This window comes from Diabrotica virgifera, chromosome 9 (assembly GCF_917563875.1).
Source record: "Diabrotica virgifera virgifera chromosome 9, PGI_DIABVI_V3a".
NCBI classification, from domain to species: Eukaryota; Metazoa; Arthropoda; class Insecta; order Coleoptera; family Chrysomelidae; genus Diabrotica; species Diabrotica virgifera.
In genome coordinates, this window is record NC_065451.1 from 30635742 (window position 1) to 30654422 (window position 18681).

Consider the following 18681-nt stretch of genomic DNA (forward strand, 5'->3'; position numbering starts at 1 on the left):
TTTAAAATGGAAGTGTTAAAAATTTACGAAAACAAATGAAAAACAAACATCCCACTCTAGACATAAACGAGATAAGACGAGAAAGAGACAAGTACCGAAAACTATTACCATTACCTTTTAAATATAAATCCCTAAAGTCACAATTATTAGTCACAAATATTGTACTCTACCTGAAAACTAAAAGTACCGAAAGTAACTAGTTTAAAGTACCGTACGTTTATTGATATAACAAATCATTACAAATATCCAAAAGATTTTGAATGGATGGGAGAACGGGGAGATTTCCTTGGGAATGTTCCTGGACTTATCAAAAGCTTTTGACAGCATAGATCATCATATTTTGATCGACAAACTAGAAAGATATGATTCGTGGCCCTGCTCGAGACTGGATAAGAGATTACCTCACCGACAGACGACAAAAAGTTATTATAACTCGAGAAGGACAACAGTTTTCTTCAGAAGAAGGGAATTTACAACTTGGTATTGCTCAGGGCAGTGTCATGGGACCGCTTCTTTTTGTTTTCTACATTAACAATCTTGGTAGCGAAATACTGAGCAGTGAGTCTCGCCTTGTAAATTTTGCAGATGATGCAAACTTATTAACATTAGCATCAACGTTTGAGGATCTTCTGAGTATTTCTTCAGATCACTTAAAAACAGCTCAGAATTGGTTCTTAAAAAATAAATTGGTTTTAAATACCGAGAAGACTAACTGTGTTTGTTTTCACACAAAGCAAAATAATGAGATAATTTCAGAGGAGATTGAGTTGGATGATCAAACTGTTGTATTATCAACAAATACAAAATTCTTGGGTATTTACTTAGATCAACATCTGAATTGGTCAGAGCATCTGTGTGTCGTTCACAAAAGAATCAACACTGCATGTTATTCATTACAAGTAATGTCTAAGTATTTGAATTTACAACACCTTAAGATAGTTTATTTTGCAAACATCTACTCAGTGCTCAGATACGGTATTATTTTCTGGGGCGGAGGAACTGATGTTGATAGAGTATTCATTGCTCAGAAGAGAGCAATAAGAACAATGCTCAAGATAACAGCCCGAATGACCTGTAGGGGAAAATTTAAGGAGTTAGGTTTATTAAAGGTGGCAGGGCTTTATATATATGAGCGTTTACTGTTCCTGTTCAAGAATAGGGATAGGTTTACATATTCTGAGCCAAAACACAGCATACCCACTAGGTATGTAGGGCTTAATTTTCCTATACATAGGCTAGTCGCAACAAAGAGAGGACCTACATATTCGTGTATAAAATTTTTTAACAGATTACCTGTTAGAATAAAATTGCAATAGAATTTTAATATATTTAGAACTGAAATAAAAATCATTTTATTGGATTTAGAACCATATTCTGTATATGAGTGTTTAAATCACACATTTTAACTTTTAACTCATAGTAGTTGTAATTGTAATTTTGTATGTATATTTGACACTTATTATTCAATTGTGACAATTTGATATAAGTGTATTGTTTACAATTTTTTTTAATAAAAGATATTTTGAATTTGAATTTGAATCATAGAATGTTATGTAGCGAGTAATATGAGAGCCTTATCCTTTTTCCTGTGTGGGATGTTACACTTTCTACCATTCCTTTATGAAAAAAATGAGAAAAATACACTTTCTGCATTGACTATATAGGGTGAGGCAGATAACTGGCCTATTAGAAATATCTCGAGAACTAAAGGTAACAGAATCATGAAAATTGGAATAAAGGGGTTTTGAAGAATGGTCTATTAAATGAAAATATTTTCATCTCTTTGCAACTTCCGGTTATACCGGAAGTTGCTTATAACTTCGTTTTTTTAAATGGGACACCCTGTATATTTTTACATTTTTGGATTCTCTTCGATGTCTTCTTTCTTAAAATATAAGGTTTTGTAATATTACACAGGGTACTTTAAAAGATAATTACGTTTTTTTATTAATTTCGTAGCAATATTCACACCCTGTAGAATTGTAGTAGTTTGACATCTAAAACTCTACTTACGTTCAAATGATTTTTAATATACTCTACTATTGTTAAGAATCATTAGTATAGCTAAATTTTTAATTTTAGTATACAGGGTTGGTCGAAACTCGGAATGAGTATTTTCTGAGTTTTCTTAAATGGAACACCCTGTATTTTTGTATTGTAATGAAATGATATTTTATAGTAGGTACTTTTTTATTTCTTAAGCATTCCCTATACCTAACTGCTTTAATTTGTGAGTTATTAGTGATTCAAGCTAAACATTAATTGCAACAAAAAATACGTAAAATTTTATTAGGTTGGCCGTGAAAATACTCAATCCCAAATAATTTTTCAGAAATAAATGCATATTAATCCAGACTGGTCCCTAAAATTACCAATAATGGTTTAGCTATCGAAATACCTACTTAGTTAAGATTGTTGGTGCGATTAACAATTAAGCACAAATTAAAGCAGATAGGTATAGGGAATGCTTAAGAAATAAAAAAGTACCATAAAATATCATTTCATTACAATACTAAAATACAGGGTGTTCCATTTAAGAAAACTCAGAAAATACTCATTCCGAGTTTCGACCAACCCTGTATACTAAAATTAAAAATTTATTTTATTTTATTTTATTTATTTATTTACGGGAAACCCCCATTAACAGTACAAAAACATAAGTTAAATTTTTAGACAGGTTAGATCTTATAACTAGGTATATCCAAGTTAAAAAAATTCAAAGTAATTATAATTGTATCAGACTTACTGAATCTAGATCACTGAGATAACTAGTACATAGGCTATTATAAAAATAATAATTTTAAACTATTAAAACAAAAACATTTAGAGCAAACCTAATACTATGTAATACAAGATAGGTACCTCTTTAGTTGGTTCAAACTGTATTTAAATAAGTCGATCTGCAGATTATTGGCCAAAGACATGCATCTGTCAAGAGGATTATTCACACCATAAGTTGTTCTATGAAAGGGAATTCGAAAAGTTGGTTGTTGCCTTAAATCACGATGTGGTATGTGGAAAGTAACATATTCTAAGATATTAGGACAATCTAACAGACCATTAACCAACTTAAATAAGAATATTAGTGAAAATCTATCTCTACGGATGCTTAGTGGAGTCAATGAAATGTGTTGCTCAATCTCCATGTAATTATGATTAGCTATAGTAATTCCACATTTAAAAGCACACACTCTTAAGAATCTATGTTGTACTCTTTCCAAATAAATCATGTGATTTTGAAAATACGGAGACCAAATTATTGAACAGTATTCCAAAATTGATCTGACCAAATAACAATAAACAACCCTGACAGTATGAACTGAAAAGTATTGGCAATTTCTTAGCACAAAACCAAGCATTTTACTACTCTTTACAGCTATTGAATTAATATGATTTATAAAAGTTAATTTCTCATCAAATATGATTCCCAAGTCTTTGATGGTAGTAACATATTTAAGTGGTTGATTATCAATGACATATGAAGACTGGTATTTGATTATTTTACGTGTAAAATTAATAAAACAACATTTTTTAACATTGAGATCCAGCTTATTAACCAGACACCAACAGTGTAATTGGTCTAAATCATTATGTAAAAGCAACTGATCGTCTGGGCCCTCAACAATCCTCCAAAGTTTTAAATCATCTGCAAACATTAAACAGTGACTATGTTTAAAACAATTAACGATATCATTAACAAAAACATTGAACAGTAAAGGAGAACAGTGTCCCCCTTGAGGAACACCAGAAGTAGCGAATATAGTTTCAGAGGGGTCGCCACCAATTTTAACATACTGAACCCGGCCAATTAGTGAACTTTGAAACCACAAGACAATCTGATGATGGAACCCGAACTTTTGCAACTTTTGCAAAAGGATCCGATGGTCCACCCGATCAAATGCTTTCGAGAAATCTGTGTAAATGGAATCTATCTGCTTAAACTGTTCCATGTTTTGCAAAATGTCAGTTTGATAATAGAGTAGATTTGTTAAAGTTGATTTATTTTGGCAAAAACCATGTTGTTGATCGGATATTAAACCTCTGCATAGCCAACTCAACTGCTTGCTGACTAGGGAATCAAACAGTTTCGGTATTGAAGATTGTATACAAACACTACGATAGTTTTCTACTTGATTTTTTTTTGACCATTTTTAAAAACAGGGACAACATAACTCACCTTCCAAGCATCGGGAAATACAGATGTTTGTAAAGATTTATTAAAAAGTATATATAGAGGTAAGACTATTGTGCAAACACATTCTTTCAGCAAGTAATCTGGTATTCCATCGGGTCCTTTTGAAAGCTTCTTTGGGAGCCTACTTATAGCATCAAATATCTCATTAATTATAATCTCGCAACAGTTAATATCCCTGCTAGCAACGTCATCCACAACTGTGTCAAATGAAAAAGTTGAATCATGATTATTAACATACACCGTCTGAAAAAACTCCATAAATAAATTAGCTATATCTTGCCCATTAGAAGCAGTCCTATTTCCATAAGATAGAGAATTCGGAAGACTGTAAGTTGATCTTTTATCGTTAATAAACTCCCAAAATTTAGCTATACTAATGATTCTTAACAATAGTAGAGTATATTAAAAATCATTTGAACGTAAGTAGAGTTTTAGATGTCAAACTACTACAATTCTACAGGGTGTTAATTTTGCTACGAAATTAATAAAAAAAACGTAATTATCTTTTAAAATACCCTGTATAATATTACAAATCCTCATATTTTAAGAAAGAAGACATTGAAGAGAATCCAAAAATGTAAAAATATACAGGGTGTCCCATTTAAAAAAACGAAGTTATAAGCAACTTCCGGTATAACCGGAAGTTGCAAAGAGATGAAAATATTTTCATTTAATAGATAATCCTTCAAAACCCCCTTATTCCAATTTTCATGATTCTGTTGCCTTTAGTTCTCGAGATATTTCTAATAGGCCCTTTATTTGCCTCACCCTGTAGATAGATGGAAGAATTTTCACAATATTTTTTGGGGGTCGCTTGGCAATTTTACTTACAATATGACGTTTATTTCACACCATATTTCTGTCACCAACAATGACGTCTAATCTAGTACTAAATTTGTAGTGAGGAAGAATTAAACTAGACTCTAATGTAGAAGAATGTGTGGTAGGAGGATACAGAAGCTGCCTTGTCTATTAAACATATAGATGTAAATTGATGGCATTCTAAATAAGAATGGAGTACTTTTTCTGCCTTAGTGACCACTTAACCCTTTTGCTGAGGAAGACTCAAAAGACATCGTTCACTTAAGGCTGACGATATACTAAAGTAAGCTATGTACCTGTACCCTGTATCTATGGCATCGAAAGACCTGTGACTTAAGAAACGAATGACGTCTTTCAATGTCATCCTCAGCGAAAGAGTTAAGGGGTCGTCTAGTGTCTCGGATGAAAAAAATCGATTTATTTTTTTTTGCATAAATATTATCTAAAATATGTGTAGAAGACGTGGGTAAAAGGATTTTTCGAAATTGAAAGTGGTTTAAAAGTTACAACCGTTAGTCCATAAAGCCACTGCGCATCCGTTAGGAAAAATATTCTAATTCGGATTTTTTGCACAATCTTACTCAAAAGGACTGCTTTTAACAAATTTGCATGTTGCCAGGACCAAAAGGTGGTCAAAAATTTTTTAAACGTTTTTTTTTGTTTTTATCCTAAAATTATTTTTTTTTACATGGAAAAAAGTTTTTTTCGGTTTTTTGGATCATTCCAAACAGAAAAGGTCTTTGGTGATTTTTCTCTAAAAGCGGATAAAAGCTCTCTGCTCTAAGCAGATATTCTTTAAACATCGACTGATGAAATCCCGAAGAGTTTTTTGCAATACAATATTTAAAACTCCTTTGTTTTTTAATTGCTTATCAAGTGTGCGCGACACTATTTTCCACCGACAGTATGGTGCAAATGAAAGGAATAAATTCGGTATTTCGTAAACCGGCGACTTTAAGAAAAAATCCCGAAAGAGGTCAATTTTTATTTTTACGTTATGATATTGTGGCATATATGGTATACTAGTGACGTCATCCATCTGGACGTGATGACGTAATCGATGATTTTTTTAAATAAGAATAGGGGTCATGTACTAGTTCATTTGAAAGGTTCTTCAATTCTCTATTCAGTAATATAAACATTTACATAATTATTTATACAGGGTGTCCAAAAAATTTTTATTAAATTAAATTATTTGACAAAAAAAGAAGTAGAAGGACACCCTGTATAAATAATTATGTAAACGTTTACATTACTGAATAGAGAATTGAAGAACCTTTCAAATGAGCTACCACACGACCCCTATTCTCATTTAAAAAAATCATCGATTACGTCATCACGCCCAGACGGATGACGTCACTAGTATACCATATACGCCACAATATCATAACTTAAAATTAAAAATCGACCTGTTTCGTGATTTTTCCTTAAAGTCGTCAGTTTACGAAATAACGAATTTAATCCTTTCATTTGCACCATACTGTCGGTGGAAAATAGTGTCGCGCACGCTTGATTAGCAATTAAAAAACAAATGAGTTTTGAATATTGTATTGCAAAAAACTCTTCGGGATTTCATCAATCGATGTTTAAAGAATATCTGCCTACCTTGGCAATATTCAAATTTTCAGTTTTTCACATAGTTTTTGAGGGTTAAAAATGGCCGATTTTGCAATTTTTCAATTTTTAATCGCTTATATGTCAAAAACTATCATTTTTAGAGAAAAGTCACTAAAGACCTTTTCTGTTTGGAATGATCCAAAAAACCTAAGAAAACTTTTTTCCATGCAAAAATAATAATTTTAGGAAAAAAACAAAAAAAAACGTTTAAAAATTTTTTGACCACCTTTTGGTCCTGGCAACATGCAAATTTGTTAAAAGGAGTCCTTTTTGAGTAAGGTTGTGCCAATAATTCGAATTAGAATATTTTTCCTAGCGGATGCGCAGTGACTTTCTGGACTACGTATATCGGAGCAGGTATACGGATAGCACCATAGAGGTATATATTAACATAGAGTGAGCCTACTTTCCGCGCTTCCTGACGACAAGATCTCATGGACTGGTTTGCGGCATCTCTTTCTAACACATTGTATCGAGAATCTGTGATGACATTCAGTGTGAGTATAGGCACGGAAGGGGAGGACAACTGTAGCAGCTTTACTATGCGTAAGAGTGAAACAGCACTAATCCAAATAAAAAAGATGGTGTCGTCACTTCGCTCTGAATGACACTCTCTCTATGCTAATATATAACTCTATGGATAGCACGGGAGCTCGCTCAGCGGGGAGTGTCAGCGCTGTCACGTGACAGTTCTCGCATTGACCATTCAGAGAGACACTTGAGCGATTTCGCAAAAGAAGCCCGGGTTTTAAAGAGAGAACATAAAACGGCTTTGCAGGGCTTTTTTGAAGAAGAAGGTGAACTGTATGGTCCAGGTATAGCAGATTGATGGTGAGATCATTTTTTTATTATTAACTTTCAAACGCGTTTTTCTCGAAACACGTTTTTTTCAATTTGCTGCCATAAAATCTCAAAAACTATTGAACCGATTTTGCTCAAATTTTCACAGTATTTTTATAACATATCGATGGCTTAGTGTGAAAACCTCGTATCTCAATAAAATACAATTTTACAGGAGAGGCAAAAAACTGATTTACTGCATACTATAACATAAAAACAAAAAACTATCTTTACGCATTTTTAATTTGGACACATGTCGATAGTTACACATAAATTTTGCACATATATTATTATTGTTTAATTTTTTACCTGACCTACGAGGTATTCATTCTTAAGTTCTATATATACGTGGTTTTCATATTAGATATTTAAAATATACGATTTTTTCATATTAATTATTGATTCATGTATATCTGTGTAACATAATTTTGAATACTAAAAGAGTTATATAAAAAAATAAAAATAAGTTATTTATTTAGTTTATTGACATATTTTACAAAATTAACATTAAACCATGAAATTATATATTGATTTTTGAAACAATAAAATCATTGACTTTTAAAAATAACAAACTCAATGCTATAATAAAAAAATGTCTTAATTATCCCAGTCTTTTAATTATTTCTTAATTATGTCAGTTTGTACTTTGTTTAGAGTCCACTCTTGCCTGAAGAATACAGGCGCACTCATTATTTTTTTTTAGCCCTACATAGTAGGATTGATTTTCTTCGTCTGAAACAATTAAAAATCTATAGTAATAATAATAAGGAATATAATTATTCAGTTAACCTTCCGATGACCAACCTTGTTTGTTACACGGATGACCAACGGGGGTAAAAAATGACCCCCGGTAAAAATTGACATTTGACAAAAAAATTAAGTTGTTTTAAAAAATAAAATAATGTATGTATTCGTAATTTTTATGTTACTATTGTATCAATAAATCATAAATAAACATTAGTAAAACATATTTTTAATTACAACTGAATATAGTCCAAGTAATGAAGCTTAAAATAGGACAAAACCTCGCAATTTTTACAGAATGGATCGATTTGCTTGAAAATTTGAGAGTAAGTAGTGGATAGTCCAACGATCAAAATCTATATGATGCCGAAACGCGCTTTTACCATGGGGGTGGTTGCCACCCTATGTCGGGGGTGAAAATTTTTTATTATATTTTGACCGCAAAAGTTGGTAAAAACATTCATTCTAAGCAAAAAATGTTCTATACATTTTTTTGATAAAATTAATAGTTTTCGATTTATTCGCTATCGTTTTATATTAAAAAAATTAATGTTTTTAATAAGTTTTCTGCAAATAACTCAAAAAGTTTTCATTTTATCAAAACAACTTTGCTTAACAAAAATGTACCTTTTGAAAAAATAAACAAAACCGTTTTTTAAATTTTCTTTAAGACCAATAGTAATCGAGCTATACTTTATTATATGTTAGCTCTTCTTCGTCAAATATTAAATATTGTAGTTTCAAAGTTAAATGACGGGAAAACTATGCATTTTTCGAGGATAACTTGTTTAAACTAATTTGAAGTATTTCAAAATATCTATCTCCACAAATAAAACAAAGTCTTTAGCTCAAAAATTAAGTGGCTTATAATGAAAAGAATGTCAGACCCTATATTTTTCAGCGAAAAAGTGATTGAAAGCAAACCCCTAATCACCACCCTGAATAAAATTAATCGTTGACCTTATTTCGTCTTCTTTACCTATGTATTATTAATAGGTTTTAGAAGTTTACTGGTTTAGAATGATTAGTCTTTAAAAAAATGGAGTCAAAAGCAAATATCGAATTTTTGAAGTGTGGTAAAAAATTTCCTTTTTCTACAACCACTATTCAAAGTGCACTTTTCTGCACGGTTTTATGTTAGCAAACTTGATATTTTCTCACAGTATAAGATATTTGACATTAGTGTGCAGAAAAGTGACGTTTCTGTGCCGCAAAGTTCTTTTCTGCACAGTTGACCTCATTCTGAGTAACGTTATATTCTGTTTACATCCGTGGTTAAACTTTAGACAAATATATAACCTATAAGACAATTATTATATTTAACTATAGCATAGAAACTAAATTATGGATGTTACAACTGTTTTATTTTACAATTTTATTCTTATTAAACATTTTATAATTATCAAATAACCAATAAGGATTTAGCAACCTGTGCAAGAGACGTCGAATGAAGTATGTTTTGTGTAAATCCGTGACTGCATAAATATAATGTCAATAATTGTTTAAATTTAAACAAATTAAGGCAGTGCATTAATTTTTTAACTGATTTCTGTGCAATTTATTTAGGTATAAGGAATTTAAATTGATTAGTAGGTATTAATTAAATACAGTTTAAAATTTATCACATAGGTAGGTACCTATTATAATTAATCGTCGTTTGGAAATTGTGATTTTTATTTTTAGGAAAAACTGTGCTTGTAGAAAAAGTATAGTGTGAAACACGTGCAGAAAGGTAATTTCTCACTCGTTTGAATTGCGGCACTCGCTTGCGCTCGTACCGCAACTTTTCAAACTCGTGAGAAATTAGTACCTTTCTGCACTTGTTGCACAATATACTATTTCTTCAGAATAGAAAGATTATCATCATAGATACGAAAAAATATTTAAATATGAAATTGTAGCCTATTTAATTCCCAAGAACTTGGTTTGCAAAAATTTTTTCTACGGGAAAAATTGAGTGAGCTATTGACAATTAAATCTTATAATAACATGCAAAAATCACCTTTACCAACCCTTTCAAAGTCACCACTTTTTGCGACTGAGGATTTTAAAAGAATTTAATATTAATAGTCTTATAGATCTTATAAAAACCTACAAAACTATTTTTTACCAAACTTTCTAAGATACAAATTAAAAAGGTTACGGTTAAAAAATCAATATATTTTTTTGAGAAAAAAAAAGAAATCCAATTGGAAGCATAATAATGTAAGTTAGCTTTGCTTTTAGTCATTGGCCTTATTCATTCTTCTTTATTTATGTATTATTAATAGATTCTAGAAGTTTGACTGGCTTAGAATTATTAGTTTTAAAAAAAACTGGAGTTAAAAGCGAATAACGACTTTTTGTAGTTTGGCAAAAAATGCCATTTCAGAATCGAAAGATTAGCATCAGTTATACGAAAAAATGTTTTTATATGAAATTGTAGGTTATTTCATTCCCAAGAACTTGGTTTGAAAAAAAATTTTTTCTACGGCAAAAATTGAGTGAATGGTAAATAAGTATATATCAAAAAACATTGATTTTTTCTGTATAAAACTAACACTTTCGATAGCGAATAAACCGAAAAGTATTAATTTTATCAAAAAAATGTATAGAACATTTTTTGCTTAAAATGAATATTTTTATCAACTTTTGCAGTCAAAATATAATAAAAAATTTCCACCCCTAAGATGGGGTTGCAACCGCCCCCATGGTAAAAGCGCCTTCCGGCATCATATAGATTTTGATCCTTGAACTATCCACTACTTATTTTCAAATTTTCAAGCATATCGATCCATTCTATAAAAATTGCGAGGTGAAATGCTTCGGTTCCTGGACTAATAAAAACAGGAATCATCATTCTGAACTTATAGCTAAAGAAGTTTTAAAATATACACTAATTTACGTCGCCACAGGTTTAACATTCCAATATTGAAATGGACCATTACAATTCCACATAATAGGTGGTATTTACTTAATTTAAAATTGGAACATGGAAGGCCAAAGGAGTTCGTTCCCCTCAAATTCGGAAAATATGTTTTTTTTTCGTAAAATGTAGAAAATATTTTTTATTACAAAATATGAGGGTATCTATAATTTTAGAATGATATTAAAGTCAAATAAAAAAATAATGAGTTTAAAATTGAAAATATGTCTGAATTAATTAAATAAAAACATGCATTAGGGTCAAAATTCACCTCCTTGGTCATCGGAAGGTTAAGATGTAACAAAATAGCCTATGATTTTTTTTGATAACATACACATTTAGTGCATAAGTAGGCTTAGTACTGGGCTTATTAGTTTGTAACTTATAGTCCAAGTAATGAAGCTTAAAATAGTACAAAACCTCGCAATTGTTACACAATGGATCGATTTGCTTGAAAATTTGAGAATAAGTAGTGGATAGTCCAAGGATCAAAATCTATATCATGCCGAAAGGCGCTTTTACCATGGGGGTGGTTACCACCCCATATCGGAGGTGGAAATTTGTTATTATATTTTAATCGCAAAATTTGGTTAAAACGTTCATTCTAAGCAAAAAACGTTCTATACATTTTTTTGATAAAATTGATAATTTTCGATTTATTCGCTTTCGAAAGTGTTAGTTTTTTATCGAAAAAATCAATGTTTTTAAAAATTTTCTGCTAATAACTCCAAAAGTTTTCGTTTTTCTAAACAACTATACTTAACAAAAATGTATCTTTTGAAAAAATAAACAAAACCGTTTTTTTTTTATTTTCTTTAAGACCAATAGTAATCGAACTATACTTTATTATATGTTGGCTCTTCTTCGTCAAATGCTAAATATGGTAGTTTCAAAGTCAAAAGACGAGAAAACTATGCATTTTTCAAGGACAACTTATTCAAACTAATTTAAAGTACTTAAAAATATCTATCTTCAGAAATAAAAAAAGTCTTTGGCTCAAAAATTAAGTGACATAATGAAAAGAATGTCAGTCCCTATTTTTTTCAGCGAAAAAGTGATCGCAAGCAACCCTTCAATCACCACCCTAATTAAAATTAGTCATTGACCTTATTTGGTCTTTTTTTATTTATGTATTATTAATAGGTTCTAGAAGATTGGCCGGCTTAGGATAATTAGTTTTTAAAAAACTGGAGTTAAAAGCGAATAACGAATTATTGTAGTTTGGAAAAAAATGGCGTTTTCTTCAGAATACCAAGATTAGCATCAGAGATACGAAAAAATGTTTTAATAGGAAATTGTAGCTGATTTAATTCGCAAGAAATTGGTTTGCAAACATTTTTTCTACGGCAAAAATTGAGTGAGGTATTGACAATTAAAACTTGTAATAACATGAAAATACCACCTTTACCAACCCTTTCAAAGTCACCTCTTTTTGCGACTGAGGATTTTAAAAAGATTTAATGTTAATAGTCCTATAGTTGTTGAAAAAACCTACAAAATTAATTGTTAAGCAGCTTTCTAGGATAAAAAATAAAAAAGTTACGGTTAAAAAATTAATATATTTTTTGAAAAAAAAAAAGGAGAAATCCAATTGGAAGCATAATAATGTAAGTTAGCGGTGTTTTTGGTCGTTGGCCTTATTTATTCTTATTTATTTATGTATTATTAATAGATTCTAGAAGTTTGACGGGCTTAGAATTATTAGTTTTTAAAAAACTGGAATTAAAAGCGAATATCGAATTTTTGTAGTTTGCTAAAAAATGCCATTTTCTTCAGAATAGAAAGATTAACATCAGAAATACGAAAAAATGTTTCTATATAAAATTGTAGGCTATTTAATTCCTAAGAACGTGGTTTGAAAAAAATTTTTCTACAGCAAAAATTGAGTGAATCGTAAATGAGTATATCGAAAAACGTTGACTTTTTCTATACAAAACTAACACTTTCGATAGCGAATAAATCGAAGACTCTTAATTTTATCAAAAAAATGTATAGAACATTTTTTTCTTAAAATGGATGTTTTTATCAACTTTTGCCGTCAAAATATAATAAAAAATTTCCACCCCCGAGATGGGGTGGCAACCACCCCCATGGTAAAATCGCCTTTCGGCATCATATAGATTTTGATCCTTGGACTATCCATGACTTATTTTTAAATTTTCAGGCAAATCGATCCATTCTGTAAAAATTGCGAGGTGAAAAGCTTCGGTTCCTGGCCTATTACCTTGAGTAAACTTTTTGTTAACTGGAATGTATTTAGAACTGCTACGAACACGATCTGCGTTAACTGTTTTCCCTTTGAGGGCAAGGTTTAACATTAAGCTTCCTCTGGACATTATTACCTATAAGACAAAAATATTAGATTAGAGCATATAGATTTTTCTGGTAACAAGTAACATACCTTCATATATTATTATTCCCTCCTTAATCTAGGCTATAAATTAATCTAATTTCTGAACGAACACAATTCAACTGACACAGCAAATCTCAGATACATAAACGTTGATAGGTATTTACTTGGTAGCAGTTTCTGTAGGAAGAATAAAAAGAATGGTGGTACTGTAATCTATGTTAAAAACACTTTAAAATTTGAAGCTATAAACTGCGATAGTTTTAATATTGAACAAACATCTGAATTTTGTGGAATTTTTCTTCAAGATATTAACACTGTTGTATTGGTAGTGTATAGATCTAGTAAATGTAACGATTTTAAGTCTTTTTTCAAAAATTTTGAAAATCTATTGGATCACATTATGAGGCCAAATTTGAATGTAGTGATTTTGGGAGATTTTAATATTAATTTTAAAGGAAAAACGCCAAACATTAGTGAATTGACTTCTATAACATCATCTTTTGGTATAAAACAAACAATTTATGACTATACTCGAGTTACTGCTACATCTGCCACTTGTATAGACAATATTATGACAAATTTTGAAGAAAATCAGTTTCAGACAAATGTCCTTGAACCTTGTTTTTCAGACCATCGCGGACAGTATATTAAGTTAAGCAAATCATCAAATAAATTAAAATCAAGTGTTTGCACTAGAGCCTTTACACAGGAAGGTATTTTAAAAATGAGAAACTTTTTATCAGAGTTGGACTGGAACATTTTTGATAGTGATTTTGATGTAGATTGCTTAGCAACGTTTTTAATAGATAATTATAATTATGCAGTATCTCACTATTTTCCACTAAAAACATTGGTTATTAAAAATAAAAAATGTCCTGTAAATTGGTTTAATGACAACTTAAAAAATATGAGAATTTATCTGCACTCTTATAAAATACGTGCTGATTCTACTAAAAATCCAATACATTAGAACGAATATAAAAAATACAAAAATCATTATAATTCCGAGTTGAAAAACGCGAAAAAGATGGCTTATGAGAAATTAATATTAACATCAAAGAATAGATCCAAGACGTGTTGGAAGATAATTAACTACGAGCGTAACAAAACAAATAGTTCACATAATATAACAACCAATTTATCTTGTGATACTATCAATAACTTTTTTGTTGAAATTGCTGAGAACATTATAAAAACCCTTCCTAATACATCAGACGACATAATCTTGAACTATCAAAACTTCCCAGCTCCATCGAGTTCATTCTTTCTATCTCCAACTACTCAACAAGAAGTATCGGAGGTTATAAATTCACTAAAAAATTCAAATTGTTTGGATACAAATGAGCTAAACGCTTCTTTTATAAAAAATACTTGTGAAATAATTACTGATCCTTTAACACATCTCATTAATAACATTTTTTCAATCGGGATATTTCCAACTGGATTTAAATACTCCAAAATTGTTCCTGTATTTAAGAAGGGCGATCGTGATCTTGTAGACAATTATAGACCAATTTCTATCGTTTCCATATTCAGTAAAATAATAGAAAAAATTCTGAAGCAACGCATAATATCGTACTTTGAAACCAATAACTTTCTTACCAGTTCACAATATGGGTTTAGAAAGGATCGTTCCACAACTCATGCGCTCTTAGATGTGATGAGTGGCATAGTGGATGGCCTGGAGAAGCATAACCAAACTGCTGTAACGTTGTGTGATCTTTCAAAGGCCTTCGACTGTGTTTCTCATGAAATTTTACTAAAAAAACTTCACTTTTACGGCATCAGAGGTACTCCTCTAGAACTAATTAAATCTTATCTAAGTGATAGATACCAAGCAGTCAGATACAGAAATTGTCTCTCTGAATTTAAGCATGTTAAGCATGGAGTTCCACAAGGTTCTGTTTTGGGCCCTCTATTATTTATTATATATGTTAATGACTTGCCCAATTTTATGGCTCCATGTAAAACAGTACTATTTGCAGATGACACTACTTTTATTTTTTCTGACAGAAATCGTTCTCTTTTAGAAACCAATTCTAGGAACATAAATTCAAATGCTCAATCATGGTTCGCAGCAAATAAACTTAGACCAAATGACACCAAAACTCAAAATTTATTAATTTCAACTAATCCATTCGATGCTCATGTGGAAAAAAATACTGTAAAATTGCTGGGCATGACAATTGACAACACACTGACTTGGTATAACCATATTGACCATCTCAAAGGCAAACTTTCCAGTACTTTATTTTTACTTAGACAACTAAAACTTGTTACAGGTGTTGATACCTTAAGAACAATTTATTTTTCTCTCTTCCATTCGTTTTTAAGCTATGGCGTTATTTTGTGGGGAAACTCTTGCAATGCACTAACAATATTTAAATTGCAAAAAAAAGCAATTAGAATAATTGCAAAAGTTGGTTACTTGGAATCTTGCAAACCATTATTTATTAGATATAAAATAATGCCCTTGCCAACACTATGGCTATACAATGTTCTCGTGGAAACACACAAAACTGCAGATACTTTAGTTAAACAGTCTGACTTGCATAATTACAGCACAAGAGGTGCAAATAATATCAGAACAGTCAAATATCGTTTGAGTAAATCACAAAAAAAACTCAATTGATTTTAACATATATAATGTCCTACCTATTGAATTTAAAAACCTTAAAATCAATAAATTTAAGTCATTCTGAAAAAATATCTACTGAGATTTGCTTTTTACTCTGTTAGTGAATATTTCGATCATTTTAAAGCAGTATCATGGACATGAATATTACTCACTATGTTTTCCGATGTCATATTTTGTAAATGTGCGTGAATGTAATTATATTTCTATATGTTATATTGTATATATGTACACATTATCTCATGTATTTTATATATATCAAATTGACTTGCTACAATTCAAAAATTTTTTTTTGTAAACGTAGTCAATAAATTTTTGAATCTTTGAATCTCTGAATCACAGCTCCCGTATTCTTAATCAGGTACTATCAACACTGAGATACAGCTTATGTTTTAAAAATGTTCCCATGATTGTAAAATGGGATTATTGTGAAAAGATGTTATTATAGGGTCGGAGATTTAGCTTAGGTATTGAATTATATCGAATTGGTGATGGTTTTTACATTACTGTATTATATTGAGTTTCCAGTTGTGTTTGAAGAATATAATTGTTTTGTCAACATCTGAACCATCCAAATTAAATTTTATTTCTTTCTGGTCGGTTAATATTTAGTTACAATAAATGCGTTTAAATTTCTAGGGTTTATTAGGTACCGTAAAAAGCGGTCTATTACAGAAAACATATTGTTATATGGTCCGTTGTCAATTTCAGCTGCGCTTAGACCTCTAGCGTTTATTAGACGCTGTAAAAATTGGTCTATTGTAGATAATATTTTGTTATATGGTTCAACTATTGCTTTTAAAATGAAGACACAAATATTAACTATGAAAAACTCGTAATTATTATCCTTGCAGTACATATAGACGTTGTTCAAATAACTATGATAACCTCGTATATCTTGATATACATGTTTTTCATAGATAGTTATGCTGTGTTCATGATTATTTACGAGGTTTTTATTTTTAATATCCTAGTGGACACCTCCAAATACTAGGTTAATACAGTACAAATCTTTTGAATTAAGATAAATAAAATGTTTCTACTTGCATGACAACTTATCATTGTTCACAAAAAACACTTCTCCAAGTCAAAACTCTCAAACAGACATTCCAAATTAAGTACCACATTCTTGATTATATACGTGGTCTTACTTACTTAATCCAGAACTCGTCTACCTTTTGGTGTGAGTATATACATGGTCTTCACAATAAATCAAGAAATCACCTGATATACGTGTTTTCTTTTTATGGCTCTAGAAAAAAAACATGGCGTATTTGGATTTTTTTAACAGCTGTAAACCGTGAGAGACAAAGTTTTCAAACTAAAACCACAAAAATGTCATTTTCGAAAAAAATTGAGATACGAGGTTTTCACACTAAACCATCGATATATAGGTGAACTAAAATAATTGAGATTGCCTTGTTAGATTTTTTTTAATAGCTAAATAGACTCCCAAAAAAGTGGAAAAAATTTAATTTTTTTTTGTAAAGTGTGCAAAAAAAATTATTTTTTGAAATACTGACAGAACAGCCGAAATCATGGCAGCAGTTGAGAAACTTTTTTATATATGTGTCCCTGTTGGTTGATGTAATTAAAAAAAAACACTATATCGACTTTAAAAAATTCATAAAGTTTGTTAAAATGTTAATAAATATGATATAAAAATTATAGATTATTTTATTTAAATCCTTTTCTAAAAAAAATCCCAACAATGTGTTAAAAATACTGCCTAGACACTAGACGACCCCCTTAAGGGTTAGAGGTTGAAGAGGAATATTTTGTGTTATTCTGTGAGATAATAGGAGCTTAGGTAAATTAACTACATACTCTTTATTTACTTACCATCATCTTGTTTGATTTCAGCTTTTATAGAACATATATTAACCTCTAAAAAATCAAATGTATCATTTGTACTTTCCCTGATAGGTTCATCCTTAATTTCGATTTTACAGGTGTCCTCTAGAACTTCATTATCTATTTCTCTTTTGCAAGTCGTTTCACCAACTTCTTCTTTTACGTCACTTTGATTAGACATGATTTTTAGTAATATATAATACGTCTATCTTGATTTTGTATTATGAAAAATATCAAAAAAATACTGTGTAAACTGTTAAAGTAAAATAAAAATAACATATAACCCATAGAGGTATATATTAACATAGAGGGAGCCTACCTTCCGCGCTTCCTGACGACAAGATCTCAGGGACTGGTTTGCTGCATCTCCTTCTAACACATTGTATTGAGAATCTATAATGACATTCAGTGTGAGTATAGGCACGGACGAGGAGGACAACTGTAGCAGCTTTACTATGCGTAAGAGTGAAACAGCACTAATCCAAATAAAAAAGATGGTGTCGTCACTTCGCTCTGAATGACACTCTCTCTATGCTAATATTTAACTCTATGATATAACCCCAAAAAATCACGTACTGACCATCGAACTGTCAACTGTCACTGTCAACACTCAACACTGACGGGTCGACGAGAAGCTAATTCGCACACTTGATCCAACGTTGCCAAGTCACTAAAATCTCAATATTTGACACCAATTTGACAATTGACATATTATC

The 18681-nt window shown here is 30.6% G+C and overlaps 1 protein-coding gene across 3 annotated transcripts in view; it reads right to left on the minus strand.

Annotated features, from left to right (window-relative positions):
• The window catches only part of LOC126892626 (gastrula zinc finger protein XlCGF57.1-like), a 34811-nt gene extending 16409 nt beyond the window's left edge, over nt 1-18402 (minus strand). Inside the window, exons 1-4 of one of the 3 annotated variants that reach the window (XR_007700930.1) lie at nt 17954-18088; nt 17267-17363; nt 13348-13465; nt 7942-8206 (exon numbers count right to left, since the gene is read on the minus strand). Coding sequence is in view for 2 of the 3 variants with exons in the window: in XM_050662248.1 (XP_050518205.1) it covers nt 8109-8206; nt 13348-13465; nt 17954-17959 (222 nt within the window). In the remaining variant the exon portion in view is untranslated. Of the gene's footprint in view, nt 1-7941; nt 8207-13347; nt 13466-17266; nt 17364-17953 lie in introns of those variants that run through there. The other 2 variants (XM_050662248.1, XM_050662247.1) reach the window with 2 other exon arrangements.
• Nucleotides 18403-18681: the final 279 nt, after the last annotated feature.